Here is a 23,618-nt window from a genome sequence, read left to right on the forward strand (position 1 = left end):
AGACGGCCACTCCAGATTAGTCCAGTCACCAATGCACCCCTCGTAGAGCGCAGGCTTTTTGACTTTGGCGATGGTGATGCCGGCTCACATGCAAAAAGGCGACGCTAGGTTGAATGAATGTAAGTCGGAAAGCCAGTTTCACGACAGCTCGAGGACGGAGGACGGCAGATGGTTTCTTGCAGAAAATGGCGACCCGCCTGGACGAAGAAGCAAAAAAACGGCCGTCAGGAAAGGAGAGCGGCACTCGAGCAGGCGGGATGGTTTTGTGACATTTGAGGCTGAGTTATTCGGTGGGAGCTGATGTCAGCCCGTGCTGCTGACGGGGGGGTAGGGGGGTAGGGGGGTATATCCAGGAACCAGCTGAAATTAGGGGCAGAGGGGCACCTTCACCAAAAGCCGTAGGGCGGAATGTCGGTGGAGATTTGGGACCCCCGCTGTTCTCCTGCTGGGATGCTTGTCTTTCTTTTCGTCTCTCAATGCTCATGCGGAAAAGCACGAGCGAGGGAGAGGTAGTAATAGATGAGTGATGCGATGCACAGTTGCCGGCCAATGACGAAGATGGCAGGCTGCGCGTGTCGACGTCGTGGTTCCAATTGAGGTTACGAGAAGCAACAAGGCATCAATTAAAAGAAAGAGAAAACCCCAGCCTGATGAGTTTCGTCTGTGGCGGTGGTGGTAAGCGAGATGGAGATTGGGGGTTCGAATTGCTTGTTGCCTGAGCTATGCCATGTAAGCGGGCAGTTTTTAAATGGCAGCCTGGGCATGTAGGGAAGCAAAGCAAGCTAAACAGGAAACACCGCCCATATATACATACACTCGACACGCAGAGATGAACTCTGGATCTTGCGTGCCAATCGACGGGAGCGGTGAGGTTATGCGCAGCGCAACAAAACACAGTAGTTGAGAAGCAGACAGACAGACAGACAGACTTACTATGGCTTGTCCAGGGTCCGTCCGCGTCTGCGGCTTGTTTGATATGATGATGGTATGTATGGGTTATCTAAGCCGGATGGGACGATGATGGGAAGAGAGGCCCAGATCCTATTGGCCGCAGCTCAGATGTTTTCCCCCTCAACCTTATTGCTTCGAGGGGACAAGCGGGCGTCGTATTTGGCGATATAAAGTTCCGAATATGTTTCTGGCCCACGGTGCGAATGACTCTCGCCCGCAGCGGTGGCCGGCAGTAAGCTTAGATGGTGGACGATCTGTACGATTTGTGCGCGACGGTGAGAGGAGTGGCTTCAGGGTCGTTGGTTCGTGGGCTCATAATAGAGCAAAAACAACAGGGCAAGATGTCTACTAACCACCTGGTAGTGTGGGGTGGTGAGTGACAACAGCGACGAAAGGATGCGCTACATCCAAGTACAGCGAATCGCTTTTGTTTCCACACACACACAGATCGGCATGCCAAATGCCATGCACGAACTGCCCGAGATTGCTGATGCCGGTCCGTCACCATCACCATGCCATGGGCTATTTCGCTTCCTCTCGTCGCAATCTGCTTTCGTTCTGAGGGTCGGCAAGTCAGTAGCCGTTGTCCATTCGTAGTCGTACTTAATTCATTGGCGTGCGTGTGACGTCGTTCACTCTCGGCTGAACTTTTGGATGGTTTGACACGTTCGTCGCAAAGCCGTTTTGCTCGAGTCTGAGTTGCGGGATATGGTTTTAATGACACAAACGGGAAGGCGGAAAGAAGACGAACGAAACCCGATTTCAGTTCAGCTTTCCGAGTTGAACCTTGGCTTGGACCCGGAAACGAAGGCAACATCTATCAATTGTTTCTACTTTCCAGCATTATTCTATCACACTCACTCGTCGATGGCCAACGTCGGACAGTTCGGATAGACGGACTGTTATTCGGATGCTTCGTAAAGGCCGTTCTGGTCGGCGAGCGCTGGCTAGGTCAGCTGCTAGTAGCTATGTCGACGGTCTAGTTAGTAGTATCCCGTCGTTCGACATGGCCGAAAGGGAATGGGAGTAGCGGGCACGCGAACAACAATAGTCTTCTAGAAGATCGTATGACCCTGCGCTCTATCACGGCTGCTAGCCATTTCAGTCCTGAAGGAACCGAACCAAACCCCCCCACTTCAAGGGGCACACGGCTTGGCAACACCTGAAAAGCCCGAAATCCGTCTGCTCCCGCCCGGCCTTCTGTATATGTGTAGCACTGTCAGTGTATAAACCTGCAAGTCCAGAAATAGCGCGGCTTGCAGGCCGGGTTTCATCACGCAGAAGGCTAATACAACATCCATCCGCATCCAGACCCAATTCTGGTAATCCTCCATGCTGTGCAATGCTGAATGTAATGTAGCTTTTGCGCGGGTCCAGGCCCATGTGTCAAGCGTGTCAAGCGTGTCAAGCGTGTCAAGTAAGCCAGAGAGTGGGGAGGCTTCCACGTTTCTGTTCAGCACAGGACGGACACTTGCTCTGCGTTTTTTCTCTTTAGTGGGTAAGGGTGCAGCTTTAGGGCCCCCGCAGCCCCGCACCTGCACTGGCAGGCCTGTGAGCCGAATTGGTACAAGGCTGTTGCTGCTGGCGGGCGGACTGCAACTCCCAACATAAACAAGCACCAACGGCAAGACGGGCAGACTTACACCGCGACTCGACGACCTGACTGGCGCCATGCTCATCTCCTCGTCCGGCCACCGCCAGACCTTGGTCGGCGCCTTCGTGCTCTGGAAGTCTGTCCTGCTGCTCCTGGTCGTCGGCAGCAGCCTCGGCGGCCCGCCCTACGACACCTCCACCACCCTCCTGGACCGGCGCGCCCGCGGCTTCGACGAGTCAGCCCTCGACCTGGGCACCAAGCTGGCGCGCTGGGACGCCATCTACTTCGTCCAAAACGCCCGCCGCGGCTACCTCTTCGAGCAGGAATGGGCCTTTGGCGCCGGCATGCCCACGCTCATCGCCTCCGTCGTCCGAGGTACGTGACATCGTCGTCTCGCCTCGGTCCGAGGACAGACAGCTGACATCTCGATTTTTCAGCTCTCGCTTATCTCGGCATCGAGTCCGGCAGCCAATGGGAATCCCTCGTTGGCGTATGCATTGCCCACGCCTCCCACCTGCTGTCGGTACTTGCGCTGCATCGCCTAGGGCTGGCAATCGGGAAAGACCCCAAGATCTCCTTCGTGGCGGCTCTGCTGCACATCGTGTCCCCGGCCGGCCTTTTCCTGTCGGCCCCCTACCAGGAGAGCACGTTTGCCCTGCTCTCGTTTCTCGGCTACTTGCTCTTGGCGCATGGCTGCCTTGGCCCGTCCCGGTGCATCCGGCAAGACGCGGCCATCGTGGGCTCGGGCATCTTGTTTGGCCTGGCCACCCTGTTCCGCAGTAACGGTTTGCTGAGCGGCGTGTCCTTTTGCTGTATTCGCCCTCGCCGAGTTGCACCGCTTGGCCACTTCGTCGCTGACTTTCGCCCGTCTCCGGCGCCTGGCTGCGCTCGGGGTTGGCGGTTTGTCCGTCGCCATGGGGTCCTTGGTCCCACAGACCCTGGCTTACCAGACATTCTGCGCCGAGCCTTCCGGAGCCGCACTAAGACCATGGTGCCTGAAAACTCTGCCTAGCATCTACTCCTTTGTCCAGGAAAAATACTGGTAAGTCCGAATCCCGTCGCGCCCCTCTGGCGCCATGCTGCATGCCCCATGCCCCATGCTCACATGCTTGTTCTTTTAGGAATGTTGGTCTTTTTCGGTATTGGACCCCAGGTAACATCCCGCTTTTCCTCCTGTCGGCCCCCCGTGCTCTATCTGATGATGAGGTCCGGCCTGGACACCCTTTTCCCTCGGCACGAAGTGGCGTCTGCGAGGGGGTCGGGCGTCTATCAGCTGCCGTCGGATGCGTCACTGTTCATCGGCGCCATGGCCGTGTCGCAAGTGATCCTCACGACCCTGGCTATCACGACCTACCACATCCAGATCATCACGAGAATCGCCTCCGGGTATCCCCTCTGGTATTGGTGGCTTGCCGGCCAGCTCGGACACAGCGCAACTGTCAAGTTCGGCGGCGGCGTCGTCGTCTTCATGGTCATGTACGCTTCCATCCAGGGAGCTCTCTTCGCCTCCTTCTTGCCCCCAGCATGAGGGCGGCACATATATAGCCATCAATCCAAGTACTTGTCTATGCAAACCTCTGCCTCGTTGAAATCCGTTAGTTGTCCATTTATTCAGTGCCATAACCTCGCCACAAACCAAGTCGTTTTCCGGAAGCATCACTCATACAAGCTGGCGAAAGTCATTAAAGGCTCGGGTTCCTATGGCATGATTCTTGGTATTCTTGCATGGTAGATTTGTGACAATTCTCCCCACCCATCCCTACAATCGACGCAAGTCTGTATATACATCTTCCCCTCGTTTCTCTAACCGATATGTGCGTGCGCTTCTTGGCCGGCTACCTAACTCCTACGATTTCGTCATACACCGTAAGGATAACCACGCAGATCAACAACCGACCTGTCCTCCCCGCCATCCTCGCCGTAGCCCAACAGTATCACTTCTCCCTAGGTCGCGAATGTCCCTTCTTTCACATCGCGCGTTTGACATTTGCTCCCGGGCCCAAACCGAGCATGCCGATAACTTGGCTACCACTGCCACACGACTTACAGTGCGGATGTACTCCGTTCACATCGCTTGCCTGGCGGAAAGTCCTTTGTCCCTGTAGTGCCGTCGATGTCTCGGGCTCCTGGGCGTCTGCTTTGCACGAACACATGATATCGCTGGAGCGACGATGAGCACCGCGCTCTTCGACTCGCAGTATTGGGTGTCGTTTTTCGAGACACGAATCCCTCCCCTAGGTCAAGGTAGAAGGAAAGTGGTTTGGTTCTGACCTGCCCAATCATTCTCCCAGGACTGAACACATTGTAGCAGCCTTACAATCCGGGGTGGCCCCGAGTGTGTACCTCCTTCAGGGGCAGATTTCCTTCGCAAGGTCGGCCGCCTCAGCCTCGAAGTTCCTAAAACTGACACCTAGGCTATGAACGCGACTCATGAACCTATCCAAGTGTCCGGATTGATCGATCTGGCAAACGTCACATTTATCCACCATTTCCTGTCACCGGCGATGTTTTCCAATGATGAAGTGGCAGGGCTCCTGGACCTACTCTATCATAATGTTCCGAGGGGCTTATACCATGGTCCGCTGGGGAAACTTATTCAGACATACTAGAAGCATATATGTAGGGTATCGCTATACCCATCGCGTGGATCCTTGAACATGTATGGCTTGATATACAGAGCTTGTTGCATTATATTACGACCCGTCCTGGGTTCAGGGCACCTTCCATCATCTTCAATTTCGTCTACATGATTCGGGAGCCTGCGATACAGTTTATAGGAGGAGTCGCTGCGTCGTCTCTAAGAGGCGCGACTCGAACAGCGTAGCCGGAAAGCTGATGGGAACGTAGATTTAGCAGAAGTTATCAATCGCTAGCGAGCAAGGTCCTGGTATTGCTGTCCCGAGCTCAGTCCTCGAGGAGAAGAGCAGTGCTCAGTGCTAACATGGGCAGTAGTAAAATATTTGATTATTGCGGCAGACAGCTATGTTTTTTTTTGGGTTGAACGTCTTCAGCCTGGATCTAGATGTAAGAATATAAGTGGCCATTTATGTAGTTAGTTCTCTTTCATTGTGCAAAAAGGCCTCACTATCCTCTCGGTATCTTCCAAACTTGGCATCTTCGATCTGTGTTAACAAGGCTGCCTCTACTACTTGCCTGTATCTTCATTCTACATTTGTAGACCCTTGATCGTATACAAGATGTAAAGAAATCAACTACAAATGTATGCGGATGTCTGTCTCCCTCCTTGCATTGCTATCTTTCTCGTAATAACAATACCGAAGCTTTAATCTTAAACTGTTTATCAGCAGACTTATACATAAGTGTATGGTAGAGAGTTGACAAGGGACAGAAGCATAAGGAATAGCCGAGTGTCTAGAACGATCGACCGATGCTGCTTGACCCAAGACCTCGGGCGGCGGACTCCTGCAACATCAGGATGAAGATGTATACCCGTGAAAGGGTTAGCGAGTAACCATGGCCATTCCAGGAAAACACTGCGTATGATAGACACCTTGGCAAAATGCGAAAAACGAAACGCATATGTCCTTTCTCAGGGATGCAATTTTGGAAGACCAAGAAGATGCTGCACCTCGTGGGTGCCTCCCTGTTTCTATGCTTACGCTTTCCCCCGAGTCTCCTTGTTTCTTTTCTTACACTTTCCCCTGATACGGGAGTTCGGGAATGGAAGCCGAGATGTTTTCCGACCTGCTTCGCTAGGCGTCGAAACCCCTGGTCTAGCATCATAGAGTCCAAGTAGCCGAGGCAGATGCAACAACGCCACATTGGCGAGGAAAGAAAAAAAACAGTCCTACCTGTCTCTCTCAGATCCTACTCCTGGGGGCAACAGCTGGCACTTCCGGTAAATCAACTCAGTGGCGCTACCAGGCGAAGAATATCTCGAATCAAAACACCCAGAGTCGAATGCACCCGTCCCTCCCTTCTCTGTTTCCACCCTGATGGCACGGGCTCACCACCGAAGGCAGCCGCAAGCGGTATTTCCCACGCGACCGGGGGGCCCATTGGCAATTGCAGGCCGCGAAGGATGTCAAGCCGTTTAGAAAAGGCGAGTTAAGATTGGATTTGTCTCACGTTAAAAGGAGCTCGTCCGACTTCAATCATGCGAATTCGCTCCCTGTAGTAGATCCCGAGCACGCCGGAGCTGAAAACAAGCATTTGTTTTATTCCTTCGAATAGCGACTGTGAAGCTCAGGTCCCTGGACTGGAGCCATGGGAGGGACTAGCATCCCGCCAAGAACCGAGCCGATGGGATGGCCAATCTTGTACAAATGCTTGTTATGCCGAATAGCCTATGCCAAGGGCACCCGGTGATTCTGCTCATGTACAACGGAGTTTCACGGGAATTTGCAGGGTAGAAACTGCCCAAGTCCTCTGAGATATCCAATGCAAAGGCAGCGCCCGACAACACCTGATCCGAGGTCGGTCTTGGGTTTTGATTACCGGGTGAACGGCGCGCATTAAGAGGGTCGGCGCCAATACCGAGCGAGTATCGTCTGATCTTCACGCGATGTGCAGAAGAGCGCGCCGTTAGACCGGTCGAGATACGTACATGATATGCATACGAAGCGCGGAATTGCAACCACGGTCTATGCGATCCCAAAGGACCATGTCCCTGCCATTCTCGAACGTGGTCACTTGTTCTGCTAAGGTTTTTCTCTTCGAGACTGACTGTAGTTGAAATAAAGAATCCCAGGTGCCAGGTGTCGGGGACGTCATGTGCTGTACGACATGATGACGATCGGCTTAGCCATGTCTTGTTGCAGGCGAAGCGTCTTCGCAGGAACCCACCTGTGCTGCAAATCAAATCAATAGTCTCCCGACAACGCATCGAAATGGGTTATCGCGAGATCGCCCTGCCTACTGGGACGTGTTGGTCCACCCGCGAGCAGCCAGCTTCACGAGACGGAGCCCCAGTCCCAGATACCAGGTTCAGGACATTCATATGTAATGGAGTGCGGAATGGGCTCTGAATAGTGGCATGGGCCATCGAGCCACTCTAATTCCGCACCTGGAGGCAGGCAGTGTTCAAGAGTCTCTCTGCCTGCTACTGTAGTCAATTATATTTATTGATCTGGGATGTGCCTTGTTCTGTAGTCCCTCGCTGACGGTACAGGGCGGGATCCTTCCAGCCCGTTTCTGCCCGGCAGTTTTATCCGTTGTTACAACTAGTTTGTAGGCTGCCGCGTGTTCGTTGCGACTCTCGGCGACGACCCAACGGCTCCTAGTGTGTATTGGCTGGTGTTCCATTAACGGTGGCCGAGTTTGCAGCCTGCTGGCCGGCTCGGTTCAATTGGCAAAGCAACACTACATGCCGTAGTTGCTAGTTGCACGTAAGGGCCAGCGAGCCTGGCCGCCCGGCAGCTCCAAGCAATGAGGGGTGAGGGGCTAGATCTAGCCATGACCGGCGATGCGCAGAATGTTCTCAAGGTGTTCGCCAGAATGGGTACACATTCCCGACAGAAAGAAGCGTTACCAGCGCGGCCAAGTAACGTCGGCCGTTGGGTTGTAAGGCTGCCTGCCTAAAGGGGACACACACGGCAGCACGATTCATGTTTCCTGATCGGATTCACTTCGCAGCAGATCTGGGAGAGCGGGCGGGGGTTACATCGCGGTTACAGCACCATCTGTGCGCGCCCCCTGCCTCGGAGGCCGACACTAGATTCGGAGACTAAGATACCTTAAACGTCGATTGTGAATACTGGCGGGGAACTCACGGAATGAGATGCAATGCAAGGCAGGGCAACAAACTTGCTGGTCTGTTCCTTTTCTTTTTCCCGCGCGAAACCAACGACTTTGGCAGCAGCAAAAAGAAAAAGGTGACAGCGAACAGGGACAGTGGCAGTGTGAGGCTCTTTCTGCATACGATAGACTGGACGAAGTGGAACGTGTTACAGCCGCGATTCCTGAATCGTATTGGGCAGTGACAGACGTGACTGCTTTGCTGCCTCTAGCTGGGCCTTGCCAATAGTCTGAAATAGTCTGGTAGGGGACCCTGAACCGGGACTGCATCGACCACTCGCTAGTAGCGAATCCATCCATCTCCACCGGGGCTGAAGGAAGATTCACCAGGGTTGCAAAGGTTATTAGGATTGCAATTCTCATCGCGGGCAGGCTCATTATTGTTATGGAAGGAGAGAGAAGAGACATACATACGATGGTCCGTCGGAGTGGCATTCTCCTCATCCCCGGGAAGAAATTAACACAGGCCATTGGAGCCAAGATATGCACAGCGAACGCGCAGTGCCCTGCAATGCAACCCCGATGTCTGTTTCGTCTTGATTTTTTCCCGTGACGAGACGACGCGCGCATGGAGCTTGTGGCGATGCATGCTCCCTCCCCAACATTGGAGCGAACAAACCAACACCCCGGGTTCGCGCAAGAGCCCTTTTCTCTGCCGTCAACGTGCTACCTCTGCCGTTCCGTGAAGCTGTACAGCCACTACTTGATTCTTCCTTGCGAACCACGGGGTTTCAGGCTACTCTGGTCTAACGGCGGGAAAATGTCCGACTGCAAGACTCGGCCGATAGCCATGGCGAGCGATCCGATGAAAGGATGTTGCCTGAATCGCTCGGGTGTGCTGTCGTTTCTGGTATGAAGCCCAGTTCATAGCGTCCGCAGGTCTGTGGGATGTGGATGACGAAGTTAGATCTCTCTTCTGCGAACACGGCCAAAAAGGTGCCGTGGGAGCCAGCAGCTATGGCTTGAAACCCCCGGGGTCTCCCGCTACCATGTGCATGCATAACTCCCATCTCCTCGCGGAGATGGGTATTCTTCCGCCGTCTTTCCACTAGTCCAAGATAGTAGAGCCCTTCACACGACTGAATATTGAATGTCGACATTGGGGAACTCCACCGATCTCTATTCGCTCTTTGGGCTTAGCCAACGATGCCAGCCAATGACAGCACAGGCACATATTGACATGCGCACGCGAGGGCACCTAAGCAAGTGTAACCTGGAATTTACAATAGCAGCACAGTGTAAGGGCGATATGAGAATCGGGAGCGAGGATCAGGTCACTGACGGATGCCGATGCTCTGACCACTGGTTTGCCCGTATGATCAACGTTTCGCGAACGGCAGCATGGCGAGAGGGTGATGATCGATCACCCAAGCCCGATTGCGGGGTCGCCACGAGGGAGGAAGAAGTATGTACTGGCTAGCTGGAAGAAAGAAGCCCCAGCGGAATGAAGGAAGAGCAGCCCAGCAGGGCTTGTCGTCTGCTTGTATCGAAACCTGCACAAATCTCGAACTGGCTACCGTTTTAGTACGTCACTTCCGGCAGCCAGCCGGGCAGGGGGCCCAAACATGCAAATCGCCAGGGCTGCACCATGCCCAATCGCGGATGGATCGCCGACCCTCCCTCCGGTCAATGGCACCTCACTTTCTTTGCTCTTCTGCTAACTGCTCGCCTGCTGGATATTCAACCACCTGCGCTAATGTGGGCTTCGGTATGGATTCCCCCTGATGAGGCAGGCACCATGCGCCATGCACCATGCTTGTTGGGTCCAGATGGATCATCGTGTGTGTTCCCTGCACAAGTCTATACTGCCATGTACTGTACCTATCAAGACTACTCGGTGCTTCATGTGTGTTTCCCGTACGCCGCCGTTGTACAGAAGATGGGGGGAGGTGCCTTGCGTACCTATACCATATAATGTGGGTAAGAAGCTGGGCATCAGGGAACCATAAGTATATAGCATCCCGGCACAATATTCGGTAGGACACGCGAGGAGGGAGAAACCAGAAAAGGAGTCGTATTTGACCTACCGCCGCGCACGTTGATAGACGTAGGGAAACCAAACAGCCGGGAGGAAAAAGAAAGAAAGCAAGAAGAAGAACGACAACACACAACACAGGATGGACTCCATGAACCGCGCCACGATAGCGCCCGGGGACATCGACCACTCGCTCGACGGCCAGGGACGCACCACCGAGATCACATCTATTCTCACCGTCTTCAGCGCCGTTTCCACCATCGTCGTCGCCCTGCGCATCTACACCCGCACCAAAATACTCAACAGCTTCGGCATAGACGATGCCGTTATCCTCGGTGCTCTGGTGCTCACCATCGGGTCCGCCGTCGCCATTGGCCTTGGTAAGTCAACACACCACCATCGGGGTTTCCCACACACACACACACACACACACACACACACACTGTTATACCCTCCGATGAGCAATCCCCGCTAACCGACATTCTCCTGTAGAGGGCAAGTTCGGCCTCGGCACGCACACTTGGGTCCAACCGCTGGAGGACTTCATCCCCTACATGAAGTCGTTCTACGTCTCCATCATCCTGTACAACGTCGGCGTGTGCCTGATCAAGGTCTCGATCCTCCTCCAATACCGGCGCATCTTTACGCAGAAGGCCACGCAGTGGATGTCGGCCGGGCTCCTGTCCTTCATGCTGGCCTGGACCGTGTGCCTCTCGGTGCTGCTGCCCCTGGTGTGCTACCCGGTCGACAAGTTCTGGGAGCCGGCGCTGCCGGGGTCCTGCGTCGACCAGCTGGCCGTGTGGTACGTCATGGCCGGCGTCAACATCATCACCGACTTCGCCATCTTCGTCATCCCGCTGCCCGTCATCAAGTCGCTGCAGCTGCCGACCAAGCAGAAGATGCTGCTCGTGGTCGTTTTCGGACTAGGTCTCTTGTAAGTCACGTCCCTCTTTCTCTCTCTCTACCTTCTCTTATCTTTCACCGTGACTCCTTTGCTTACACGCACCGCCCATACAGCACCTGCATCATCTCCTGCCTCCGCATCCGGACGTTGAAGATGGCCTCGCTGACCAAGGACCCTAACTGGGACAACACGGACGCGGCGCTCTGGTCCTTCATCGAGCTGTGCATCGGGGTGCTGACGTCGAGCCTGCCGACGCTGCGGCCGCTGATCGCGGCGGCCCTGCCACGCGTCTTCGGCTCGAGCGCGGGGCGGCGTGGCTACCACGACTACAGCAGCAACAACTACTACGCGTCGGGCCTGGGGAGCATGGCGGCGGCGCGCCGCAAAGAGCGCGGCGGCGGCCCACCACCACCACCACCACAACAACCCCAAGAAGTCGTCGCTGTCGTCCGAAAGCCTCGACGAGCTGAACCAGCAACACCACAGCAACAGCAAGGACGACATCGAGCTCGCCTTGGGCGGGAACAACCACCACAACTTCGACAACCCCGGCCGCGCCGCCGCCGCCGCCCCCGCCTACAGCGTCAACGTGTTCTGCGGCGACGATCGGGAGGACGCCGACGGAAACCCGTCGGACCTGCGGAGGCCGGCCGCGGCGGCGAAACGGAGCGGGTCGCAGAGGGCCAACGGCATCATGACGACGACGGTGGTGTCGCGGGAGTACGAGCCGTCGGTTCAGCACGGGATATGACGATCCGAGATGACGATAATGACGAGTCTGGAAGAACGCCGAGGGGGCCTGCGTGGACAGCCCTGTATCCTTTCCTCTTTGTTACTTTGATTCACAGCCTACTGCTTTTTAAATATACCCTCCGCCCTCCGTCTCCCCCTCCCTCACTACTGGCCATGTAGCGAGGGGGAGATGCGAGGCTTTAGCTTCATTATTCATTTACTTACCCAAAGACATCTATCTTTGCTTCCTTGCTATTGCCTTTCGTGATGTCGGCCGCTTATTTATGGTAGTCAATCTGCTGCTCTGCCGACTGCCTTTTTCCACTCCTCTAAATTCAATTTCAAGTACGCACGGATTTGCAATGACCTTCGATTGAATTGAATCCATGTTTTCAATAGTCGGGCACGAAATCACCTTAATTTTGAAGCATCAGTTGATTGAATTCAATTGCACCGCATCCTGCTTGCCCATCGTTTACGTTCATTGATTGAAGCTGTCTTTGTTCCTATTAGTTTGCTCCTTCACAGTGACAATCACACTCCTGCCCATCACCACACTTCCAGACTTGACAAGATGCTGGAATTGAATGTTCTGGTGTCTGCTGCATTCTTCGCGCTCTCGCAAATTGCAGCAACCTTGGCCCGGTGACGCTTGCTCATTCATCTTCTCGAGCTGGTCAGCTTTTGCTCAACTTTTACTCTAACCCAAAGCCCCTCGCCCCCTGCTTCACTGGGGAGAAGAAAAAGGCGCACATCGAACACAGAGAACACAGGATTGATTACACTGCCTTCTGGTCTCCCAATGCCCACTAGGGAGAGCAAGCCGCAAGCCATCAGCCACAGCTCCCTTCATACTCTCAACACACTACATACCCATAATCCGTGCTCTGGGCCAATGCTGCCACCATTATCTTCTGCCCTGAACTCAAGAAGAATGATCTCGGACATTGATACTAAAAGATTGCATGCTCCCACCCATCTCAATTCGGAGTAGAGCGAAGCTCAAGCTACAATTGATGAAGAACGTACTCAGTGGACTGCAATTCCAGATATGGTCAAGTTACGTGCTGCCTGCGAACCCACGCATATACAAATATTGATAAGAACAATTAATCCGACATGGCAGAAACGCTTCTACCTGCCAAGACTGCCACCTGATTGGACTTTTCTGGTCTTTCACCCACATTACAATACAATATAAATCCCAAAGGGAGCGCAGAGCTCAGCTGGCTTTCCAGCCAACTGCGTGACTGCCAACTTGGAACATAACTTATTGAGGGGCTTCTTACTGGAAAGCCCTGCCCTGGTGAAGACCAAATTACTTGTCTCCAAGCGTTTTGAACACTTGGTACTGATTCTTGGCCTCGACAATCTGCCCCAATGAGAGTCAAATTGCCACTCCACCAATGGCAACTTCTGACAGTGATGTGACAAGGGCATCTCCCAACATAAAGACACCTCACTATGGTGAGGCCTACTTGTGCTCTTGACGTTCACTGAGCCACACCTGCCTCCCTTGACTTGACTTTTCATAGGATTGACTGTCCAAATGAATTCTTTGGCGGTGCCCATCCTTGTGACCCGCCATGCAAGTCACCGCTGTATAACACTACGTATCTGACTGTCTGGAAACACTTATACATACCGCAACACCGACTCTTCTCGGTTCTGCAAGCTCGGAATCGGTCGAGAAGACTTATATCGAGATCGCTCTCGGCAAAAGGCAAGCTATTGCGTCCGCTGTGCGGCTGAATATCACTGGCCGAACCTGGCCTATATTGGGAGTCTCATGAAAGGCTCCCAGCGAGCGACTCCATTCAACTTGCTTGCGTACTATTCACAAAGACAACGGAACTATCAGTTCAAAACATGCGACATCGCTGCTGTCCGAGCCAGTCTCTAAACACCATGGTTTGAGTAAGGACGATATGGTTGGTGGTTCAGGGAGGGCGACGAGTTCTCGGGGCATCCATCTACAGTGCGTACCTGCCGTGAGGCATTCTCAAACCTTTGAATGGGCGCCGCGCCGCGGCATGCCCGCGACGCGTCGACTGTACACAATCGTCTGGTGCCACGTCCCTTCCCCAGCTTAGGGAAGGCGACGAGTTCTTAACACACCGGCCTCCATCCGTACCTGCCTCAAGGCATTATCCAGCGCTACGACGGGCGGCACGGCGCACTCACGGCGCGCTGACGGACGGACAATCGTCTGAAGCCTTCCCTGGTCCAGAGGGTTAGGGAGGGCGACGAGTTCCCATTCAATGCCTGGTTACAATCCGTACCTGCCGTACGGCATTACTGGGCCCTTCGGCGGGCGTCCCGGCGTGCGCCCGGCGCGTCGGCGGTATGTGAATGGTTGCACAATCGCCTGAAGACTGGTGACTTCATATGGCCAGGGAGGGTGACGAGCGTCTAGTCAACTGAGTTCTACAATCCGCACCTGCCGTACGGCATTATCGGGCTCTTCAATAGGCACCCTGGGACGTTTAGGGGACGCTGCCGGCATTTCTATTGACGTCTAATCGCCTAAGGACTTATAAGTGCTGCCAACTCCGGTGAACCAGCAGCTTGCCATTCTTCAGCTACCACTACACCAGTAAGAACTCTGGTGTTCTGCCAACAACGATTGTCCTCTTGCACTTGATCACTTCCCCAAGATCTTGACGCGCGGACTGTTCTTGTTTACTTCCAACTCTTGATCCTACCACGTCTTCCACACCTTTGGCAAATCAAGAACTTGTCATTCTTCAGTTGACACTATACCAGCAAGCACTCTGGCGCTCTGCCTACTACGATTGTCCTCCTGGAACTGGTGATTTCCACCCAAGATATCCACGAGTGAACCTCATTCATTACCATCTCTTGAATTCACCACGTCTTCCACAGCTTCAAACTTCGATCTCTGATCTTCCTCCCAAACCGACCCTTTCTCAAGAATCGGACGAACCGCAAGCCGCCACTTCTTCTACTTCACTGGCGCTCCTTCTATCTCACAGCAACCTGTTCTACCTCACAGCAACCTCTTCCACCTCACTGAAACCTCATCCTTTTCACTCTAACCCTCCAAGATGACCTCCTACAACAACCCGTCTGGTGATGGAGAGCGCGACCGCGACCTCGAAGACTGGCTCCACCTAACCGGCTGGCACAACGTCCGCGACCGTGAGAAGAAGCTCGAGCAGTACCGCGACATCCACTACGAGTACGAGATGAAGCGCCGCGACCTCATGCGAGGCACCTTCGACGAACTGAGCCAGAGCCACCACCACGACGCCGAGTCTTCGCACATGGGAATGAACCCGATGGCCACGCCCTACCAACCCGCCGCCGCCAGCGCCCACTCGGGAGCCTCCCGCGTCGTCGCCGGACAGGGACACGAGCAGCGCGGCGCAGGCCACCACAACGTCGGCAGCTCCCGCGAGCGCGGCCGCTCGTACCGCAGCCGCTCGCCTGCTCGCCGCGACGGCGGCGGTGTCGTCGGCGGCGGCAGCCATGGCATCAACAACAACATGGCTCCTGGCTTCGGCGGCGGCCATGGCTACCACCAGGAATACGCATACCAGCAGGAGCCCCAGGCCTACCCGATCACGGACATTGACCTCGGCGGCCGCGACGGTATGCTTCACTCTCGTCACTATTCAACCCTTAACATAACTGACTTTTCCTTGTCCCCAAACAGACACGCGCTTCTTCGTCGTGAAGAGCAACGACGTCGGAAACATCTGGATGTCCCACGAGGACTGCATTTGGGCCACCTCGTCTGTCGAGAAGGGCGCTGTCTTGGCCAGCGCTTTTGAGAACTGCAAGAACGTCGTCTTGTTCTTCTCGGCCAACAAGTCTGGTGCCTTCCAGGGTTATGTAAGTTGTGTCACGTGTTTTCACATCTGCATTCACACATTCACATTCATTATCCAATGGCGTCGTCCTCATTGTCGCGGTCGGTGTTGCGGTCGTCGTCGGTGTCGTACTCCTTATTGCACTTGCCTTCTCCCCCACCGTCGTGATCGTCGTCGTGGTTATTGTCGGCGTCGCGATCATCGTCGCGGTCGACACTATACTTACCTCCACCCTCGTCTTCCCCCTAACTATCGCGCTTGCCTTCCCCGTCGCGCTCGCTATCACGGCCGCACTCGCCGTCGTCGTGCTTGTCGTCGTCGTCGTCGTCGCGGTTATGGTCGTCGCGGTTACGGTCGTCGCGGTTACGGTCGCACTCGCCCTCGCAGTGGTCATTACCCTTGCCCTTATCCTTGCCCTTATCCTCACCCTTGTCCTCGCCCTCACCCTCGCCCTCACCCTCGCATATAAAACAACCACAAAGCACACAACGCTAACCATTTGAACAAACAGGCCCGCATGAATGGACCCCCTCGCACGACCTCCCCAAGCCGCACTGGTACCGCTCGTTCACCGGCTTTCACCGAATGTCAGAGCCCTTTGAGATCGAGTGGCTGTCGAAGAACGTATGCCCGGACACGCGTATGAAGAGCCTCCAAAACCGGCTCAACCGGGATGAGCAGACCGGCATTTACTTGCCGCCTACTCGCGCACGTGACTGTCAGGAGATCGACGCCGATTGTGGTCGTGCCATGATCCAGATCCTACAGGCCGACGTCCTGGGTCGAATGGACTAAACCACCACTTAGCTGATCGGAGCGCATCGGATTGAATCACCTGGCTTTCTATCCTGCTACTGGAACGAGCAGCTATTCCGTTGGGCGAGACTAGCTACTCCGTTGGGAGAGAACAGCTATTCCGCTAGGAGTGAACAGCTATTCCGCCGGATCCAATATGGGGGATGATGAACTGGGAGTTGATTATGCAATGGCAGATCATGGAATACACAATGAAATAGGCAATGGAACGAACATCAGATAGATAGCCAATACAAGGCATCATACAACTGAAAGAAGCGTAAAGTAAAGCAAAAGGGTATCACATTGCAACCTCCATACATACATGCATACTACCACACCAAAACGGCCCCCAACCCGCCACACACCAGCATCACAACCCCCATCTCCCCCGCCGCCAAGCGACGGCGCCGCCGCCGCTCCCCTGCGTCGTCGTCCCGGCGGTGGAGCCGCCGGCGCCCCCTTTGCCCGGGCGGCTGCTCTCCACACTGCTGCCGGCGCCGGCTCCGGCGCCGGCTCCGGCGCCCGGCGGCGTGATGGGGATGGGCGACTGCTGGGCCGCGATGGTGATGGGCTCGAGGGTCCGGGTCGCGGCCCCGCCGCTGGCGACGACGGTGGCGCCGGCGATGGTGGTCGGCTGGGGCGGGCTGCCGCCGACCTTGTACGAGAAGCTGCCCGCCGGGCTCTGCGTCGCGGGCGGCGGCGGCGTTTTGGTTGGGCTGGCTCCGCCGCCGCCGCCGCTGCTGCTGCTGCACAGGTCCTTCATGGATTTGAGAGCCACTGGCAATCACATGTGTTAGTCGCTTAGTGGTGAAGAAAAGCGAGACGAAATAGAAACCACGACTTACATAGCAGATTGTCGTCGCGGCATTCTTGGGCCAAGCAGGGCTCGGCGTAGTACATCAGGTTGGGCTGCTGCTTGCAGACGCAGGCGACGTCGTCCGGGTTGCAGCCGAGGAAGTAGACGGTGGCGGCGTAGCAGCTTCTCACACAGCTCGACATGTCCAAACCTAGGGTGCCGCTCGTCGCCATTACTCCGGCCAGGACGAGATGCCGCAGGCGCATCTTGCGAGGTGAAGAAGAGATCATGCAGCAGCAGCAGCGGCAGCAGCAAAGAATCGCGTGTGTGGTTAGGTTGTGTGAATGCGTGTGTGTGTGCTGCGTAAGAATTCCAGTCGTTGCTGCTCCCAATCTTGCAGGTGGGCAATCTTATCTTACTCGTGTGGCCCGCGATCTGCGGTGCGACTTGGAAGGATGACACGGGGATGCTTGTCATGAGATCATCACCATGATGGGAAAATAGGCACGAGAGTCTTTTTCTCTTCACTGTTAAGCACTCGAGTAGAGAGAGAGAGAGAGTCGACTTCTGTTTATCCGCTTGCTCGCCTGCTCGTATTGATTAAGCATCAATCAATCACTAAACTAACTGCCCTTTTAGATTGATTGCCCTGGTACCAGGCGTGCGTGAATTACGGTTTCCCCGGCGTCGGTTGGCGACTGCGCCCCTGCTCGAGCTGGGTGGTGAAGATGAGGCGGCCCTGCCCGCTGCTCGCCTGGGATCTGGCGAACTTGGAAACTAGCATTGTTTTGACAGCTTGTTAGTCGGTTACACGTGGAGATGGACCGACTCCACCCCCGGATGTCGTCGTCTCCTTGGAATACGATACTCGACCCATGGTTCAGCAGGCAGTCGACAGCCGGTACAGTCCAGTACACCAGACAGTGTCGAGTCATATGAGGCAGCTTGCGCAAGCTGTGTGTCGTATGCTGCGTCGCACGCAATGGAGGTGATTTGGGTTGGTGGTGGTTAGGTACATTTACTTGCTGAAACCCTTGGCCGCCGCCTGCCGCTAATCACAGCACAGTTCAATCAATGTCCACTGCCACGCATTGTGCAATAAGAAGAGGCTCCAGTGCATAAAGCCGTACATTGGCTGGTCTTTGTCTGCTCCATGGTGAGAAAAGGGGATTCATATTCCTTCTAACCTAACTGCTGAATGACCAGCGTGACTGGCAAGCCGCCGCCGCCGGCTTCCTCGACCCGTGCGTCGACGGTCTCAAGGGCGAAGGCACCGCGTCCCGCACCACCATCCTCCCCCCCAGCGTCCCACCCCAGCTGTCCTCCGTCTCCGTTCCCTCCGGCCTGTGCCCGATCCGGATCACCTCGTGTCCGTCTTTTTCGTCTTCTCTCGTCTGGTGGTGGTGGTAGGAATCGGTAATATCGTCCACCAGTCTCCGCCGCGAGTGCATCGGCCTCAGCGATCGGGCCGAGGACGAGGAAGGACCTATGACGCTGTTGCGATTGCTCCATCCTTCCCCTTCTTCTTCTTCTTCTTCTTCCTCCTCGTCGTCCCCGTAGTACGAGCAGGGCCCCAGCGAGACCTGCGACACCGAGGCCGCCTGCGAGCGCGGCGGCTCCTCCGGCGTCCGGTACAGCACCTCGTTCCAGCGCGCGTCGTTCCACGCCGCGATCGGCTCCTCTCCCTCGCCGCCGGCGCGGTGGTGGTAAAAGGTCGAGCAGCTGCTGGTGCGGTAGCTGGGAACTTGGCGACGGTGTCGTCCCCCCGCCACGCTGTCGCCGTTACCGATGACACCGGCTCGGACGATGTCGTTCTCCATCGTGCGGCTCTTGTAGGTGGTAATCGAGGTGGGCGAGAGGACCGCAGGATCTGGCGGCGGGAGGTCGATGCCGTCTGCGGTGCTTGGGTGTTGCGTGCTGCTCCGCCAGGAAGAGGGCCACGCAGCAGCAGCAGCCGCCGCCACATCCGAGGCGGCCGCCGCCGTCGCCTTGTCCTGCAGCTTGATCCAGTTGGCATCGCGGGCCGGCCTGGCGCCGCCGGACTCGCGCTTCGTCTGGAACAAGGCGCCCCGCGAGCCGCGGCTGCTGGTTCGACGTTGTAGTTGTTGCCGACGAACGCCGCCATCGCCGCGGCCACCTGCCCCGGCCATCAGACGCCGTCTTCCCGTCTCCTTGCGCTTCCGGTGCTTCCGTCGGTAGGCGCGCACGAGCAGGACCAGGACGATGGTGAGCACGATGTGCAGGGCGACGGCGATGCCGACGATGGCGCCGGCCGTGAGGCCTTGGTCTTGGCTGTTGCTGCTGCTGCTGCTGGCCGTCGACGGGGCCGCCGGGATGGTGGTGGGGGTGGTGGTTCTGGGGGCCGCCGTGGAGCCGTCGGTGGCTGGTAGGACCACGGATGTGATTGGTATCGCCAGGCCCGGTGGTAGTGGCGGCGGCGGCGGCGGTGGAAGAAGCGGGGGAGGAGGCGACAGTGAAGGCCGTGGAGGAGATAGCCGTTGCTGGCGGGCATGTAAGTGGTCCACGGGAGGGCTCGGTCGTGATGATGATGATGAATCACTAATTGGTGATGACGTCGTAACCCGTAACGGCTGCTGCTGCATTGTGGCAAGCTCGCTCGGAGCGGCGTCTCGTGTTATTAGCCCGGCTTTCACGGCCGAGTATAAATTTCTGCTGCTGATGTGGCTATCGACGAACGGTGTAGGCCGATGTGCTCTCTTCTCAGCCGTGGTTCAAGATTGGGCGCTGCGAATATCTTCAAATGTAATCAATGGAGAGCGATGTGGCGTTTATTGATATGGCTTGCTATGAGTGATAGAATAGGCTCGTAGCTTCTATTTTAGTCATGCGGAGGGCAATAGAATGTGGTTTGCCTCAATATTCCAATCCGAGGAATGATATCAGGGTACACACAACTGACGTCGGAATTGGAGAAAACAGGCATATCAGCAACTCGTGGCATGCAGCGTATTCGGAGCAATGTTACCTACATCTATCTACCATTGTACGCACCATTCAACTAAGCTCGGCATGGCGTCTTGGAAAGGAGGCGCGGGGAACAGGCTCAGCGGCCCTGTTTTGGCACAGACGTCTTGAGAAAGAAACAATGTTCCGTGATGCTCATGGCGTTCGCACTCCTCGGCGACGATAAAGACCATTTCCATCATCGGACGAATCGTTGGTGGTCTAATGCTGAACCTTCGCTTGGACGGGGGCAAAGGGTCTCCTGCCGCGTCCGCGGTCGTCTTCGGATGGCCGACGGGATGGCACAAGGAACATTCCTGTCTTCGGCATACCTGCCGTTTGAGAAAATTGCAGGCGACCTTTGTAATGAAACGTGATATCCAGTGTATGCCTTTGCTATCAGTAGGAGGGGGAACTATGTCGACGGCGTTTATGCAAGTATCAGTAAAGTAAATCGAGTTTCACATCTCTCCGGCAAGCTCTGGGTCCATTCGGAACCCTTCACCCCGGCCAATGACATTAGATGGCCAGGCTCCGTGTCCAGATTTTAAGCTCTTATTAGTATAATTATGGTATGTATCTTTTCGGTTCTAGAATCATGCTGGTGTGATAAGTTGCTTTATTCCAAGTCGAGGAGCTCCCGATCAACACCATTGTGTTTTTACCACATGCGAGCCCTTGTCCGATCAGCGCTTAGATGGTCTGATGGTCGTCATCGATGCCGACGACGCGGCCGGCCTGGTCGACCTCCATCTTGACCTTGCGCGTGCTCGCCTTGCGCGGGTTGGGGGCCTCGAAGATCTCGGTCATCTCCTCGAGCGTCTTGCCGGCCGTCTCGACGAAGAAGAAGTAGATGACGACGAGCTCGACGCAGATCCAGCCGATGTAGACCAGGTAGAGGCGCCACTGGATCTTCTCCATGCCCACGCTGATGCCGTACGTGTTGACGACCATGGCGACGTTCAGGAACAAGAAGTTGAGGCCGGACCCCTTGGCCCGCATGCGGTTGTCGAGCACCTCGACGGCGTACAGCGTCTGCAGCGGCGTGAAGCCCCACGAGAAGCAGATGCCGAACAGGTAGATGGACACGATGGTGCCGTACGCCAGGTTGGGGTTCTTGGCCGACTCGGCCGTGAAGGCCGTCAGCATGCAGTAGCAGGCCAGTGCGCCGCCGAGCCCGCACAGCATCATGGTGCGGCGCCCGAGCTTGTCGAGCAGCGTCGCGCCGTACGCCGCCGCCAGCATGGAGAAGATGGGGCTGATGGCGTTGATCAACAGCTGCTTGTTGGTGTCGGTGATGCCGGCCGCTTCCACCATGACGGGCTGTGAGAAAGAAGGGGGATGCGGTCAGCCACAAGCTAAAGGAGAAAGAAAAAAGGAAGAAGATGGCGACTCACCATGAAGTAGCTGACAACGTTGTTGCCCGACCATTGGCCGAAAAAGGACATGCCGATGACCATCCACAGCCGGTATCGAGCAGCGCGCGTGTTGACGAGCTCGCGGAAGTCCCACCACGGGTTGTCGTCGCGGGCGGCGGCGCGCTCCTCGAGGACCTCGTGGTATTGCAGCTGGACCAGGGGCGAGTTGGGGTCGCCTTCGCCGTGGTACTTGGCGAAGATGGCCAGCGCCTCCTCGGCGCGATCCTTGTGGATCAGCCCTGGGAAAAGGGGGAGAGGGAGTTAGCAACGTCGGATGTCCCCGTTCAAGGAGGCTAATGACCAAAGAGTTGCTGCTTACATCGAGGGGACTCGGGGAAGAACATGATGCAGCACATGACAGCGAAAGGCATACCGGCCTGGACGATGGTCGGGGTCCGCCAGGCCCAGCTGTCCTTCATGTGCAGCGCCGTGCCATAGGTGGTCCAACCCGCCAGGATGCTTCCAAGCCACCAGAAAATGTTGTACCTGTAAGGTGTCTGTGGTCAGTCTGGAGTTTTCGTATATATAGCAGCTGCTGCATGGCCGTCACTCACAGTCCAGCCATGGTTCCACGGTAGGCGGGATGGGCCAGCTCGACGATGTATGCCGGGCCGGCGGCGGACGCAATGGCGGCACCAAAGCCCAGAACGAACCGTCCGGCGATGAAATGCCCAATTTCCATTGCGGTAGCCTGCACCGCGGTGCCGACGATGACGATGAAGCACCCGATGAAGATGCACCAGCGGCGGCCGATGCCGTCCGCGAGCAAGCCGCAGACTAGGTTCCAGGTTAGCCACATCACGTCGTCTTCTGGCCGTCGGCAAGAACTCACATGGGAAACTGGCGATCTGGCCGACTTGGTAGATGATGAAAATGATGCCGGTGGAGGAGCCCTTGCCGTTGAGCCCGAAGGTGTGCTGGTAGGGCTCCATGGCGTTGATGGCGCCCATCAGCGAGCTGTCGAAGCCGTTCATGGTGGACACCAGGTACCCGACCGCCATGATCAGGTACAGGCGCAGCATGTTGGGCGACAGCAGGTTCGGCTTCTGCTCGGCGACGGCGGCCGTCAGGGCCACCGAGGCGGCCTTGACCTCGCGGACCTCGCCGCGGGGCTTCTCGTCCATGACCGAGGCCTCGGGCTTTTCTGCGTAGCTGGCCATTGTGGGGAGGCTCTTGCTCGTGGTTTGGCAAGTAAGGGGTGTGGGAGACCTGTCGATCGCTAGTCGGGACAGATGCGAGAGGGACGCCGGGGGTGCAAGTCCCTATTATACACGCTCACACCTCGGCCCGTCCGCATGGAACCGGCGTGGCCAAGAGGTCCTCGTGCTGCCCTGGGAGAAGATTCTCACGCGAACGACGATGGTTCCCCACATACAATGTCGCCATGGACAGGGGGACATCGGGGGCTAGATGCGGAGGTGGAGATGCCACCTGGGGTAGTCGGACCTTTGGACACGCTGAATGGGTCGATGGGCTTTTTCATCTTGCCGGGGCTGGGCTGATTGAACACGGTGAGAGAGAAACATTGATGGATACGGGTCCATGGGAAATTTCGCTGATGGAAGATGCCGCCGGGCCTGGCCTTTTCCTAGTCCCCAGCAGCTGCCGCATTGAGGAGGCATTTCGCCAGGCCGAGGCACGATCCCCGGTGTGCTTCCATGACTGGGAATCCCAACACGGATGGTCTTCTGATGAATCGTGCATTTCGTCCGTCCCCTAGCGGCGGGAAATTCCTGCGTCGTGAGCCAATTGGACCGGCCAGTTTTCCCCAGGTCCAGGTTTCCCCCCGCACTCACTCCCGTCAAGGGGGAGGAGGGGTAGCGTCGGTGCTACTGCCAGCCAGTGCTATAATCGAATGCTACTAATCGGTGAACCCCGGTGAAACATACTTAC

At 56.2% G+C, this 23,618-nt stretch overlaps 6 protein-coding genes across 6 annotated transcripts; 3 read left to right on the plus strand and 3 right to left on the minus strand.

The window, feature by feature from the left end:
- Positions 1–2,622: 2,622 nt before the first annotated feature.
- Positions 2,623–4,073, plus strand: PG998_013064 (GPI mannosyltransferase 2-like protein; the record flags this gene model as incomplete). Its single annotated transcript, XM_066879880.1, is given in 4 exon segments — positions 2,623–2,920; positions 2,983–3,330; positions 3,341–3,587; positions 3,752–4,073. The coding sequence occupies 4 exon segments, from the start codon at positions 2,623–2,625 to the stop codon at positions 4,071–4,073; spliced, it is 1,215 nt and encodes a 404-aa protein (XP_066724019.1).
- A 6,346-nt stretch (positions 4,074–10,419) lies between these two features.
- PG998_013065 (uncharacterized protein) lies at positions 10,420–11,932 on the plus strand (the record flags this gene model as incomplete). The annotated part of the gene is made up of 4 exons (XM_066879881.1): positions 10,420–10,657; positions 10,770–11,211; positions 11,295–11,625; positions 11,678–11,932. 4 exons carry the CDS (start codon positions 10,420–10,422, stop codon positions 11,930–11,932), a joined length of 1,266 nt encoding a protein of 421 aa, XP_066724020.1.
- Positions 11,933–14,981: 3,049 nt separating this feature from the next.
- On the plus strand, positions 14,982–16,544 carry PG998_013066 (uncharacterized protein; the record flags this gene model as incomplete). Its single annotated transcript, XM_066879882.1, has 3 exons — positions 14,982–15,528; positions 15,593–15,775; positions 16,261–16,544. The coding sequence occupies 3 exons, from the start codon at positions 14,982–14,984 to the stop codon at positions 16,542–16,544; spliced, it is 1,014 nt and encodes a 337-aa protein (XP_066724021.1).
- Positions 16,545–16,917: 373 nt separating this feature from the next.
- On the minus strand, positions 16,918–17,609 carry PG998_013067 (uncharacterized protein; the record flags this gene model as incomplete). Its single annotated transcript, XM_066879883.1, has 2 exons — positions 16,918–17,324; positions 17,393–17,609. 2 exons carry the CDS (start codon positions 17,607–17,609, stop codon positions 16,918–16,920), a joined length of 624 nt encoding a protein of 207 aa, XP_066724022.1.
- A 916-nt stretch (positions 17,610–18,525) lies between these two features.
- PG998_013068 (uncharacterized protein) lies at positions 18,526–19,946 on the minus strand (the record flags this gene model as incomplete). Its single annotated transcript, XM_066879884.1, has 2 exons — positions 18,526–18,829; positions 18,979–19,946. 2 exons carry the CDS (start codon positions 19,944–19,946, stop codon positions 18,526–18,528), a joined length of 1,272 nt encoding a protein of 423 aa, XP_066724023.1.
- A 1,054-nt stretch (positions 19,947–21,000) lies between these two features.
- On the minus strand, positions 21,001–22,885 carry PG998_013069 (lactose permease; the record flags this gene model as incomplete). Its single annotated transcript, XM_066879885.1, has 5 exons — positions 21,001–21,630; positions 21,705–21,964; positions 22,045–22,211; positions 22,280–22,502; positions 22,558–22,885. The coding sequence occupies 5 exons, from the start codon at positions 22,883–22,885 to the stop codon at positions 21,001–21,003; spliced, it is 1,608 nt and encodes a 535-aa protein (XP_066724024.1).
- Between the last annotated feature and the right edge of the window lie 733 nt (positions 22,886–23,618).

Source organism: Apiospora kogelbergensis, assembly GCF_038363985.1.
Source record: "Apiospora kogelbergensis strain CBS 113332 chromosome Unknown utg000009l_segment0_segment0, whole genome shotgun sequence".
Classification (NCBI taxonomy): domain Eukaryota; kingdom Fungi; phylum Ascomycota; class Sordariomycetes; order Amphisphaeriales; family Apiosporaceae; genus Apiospora; species Apiospora kogelbergensis.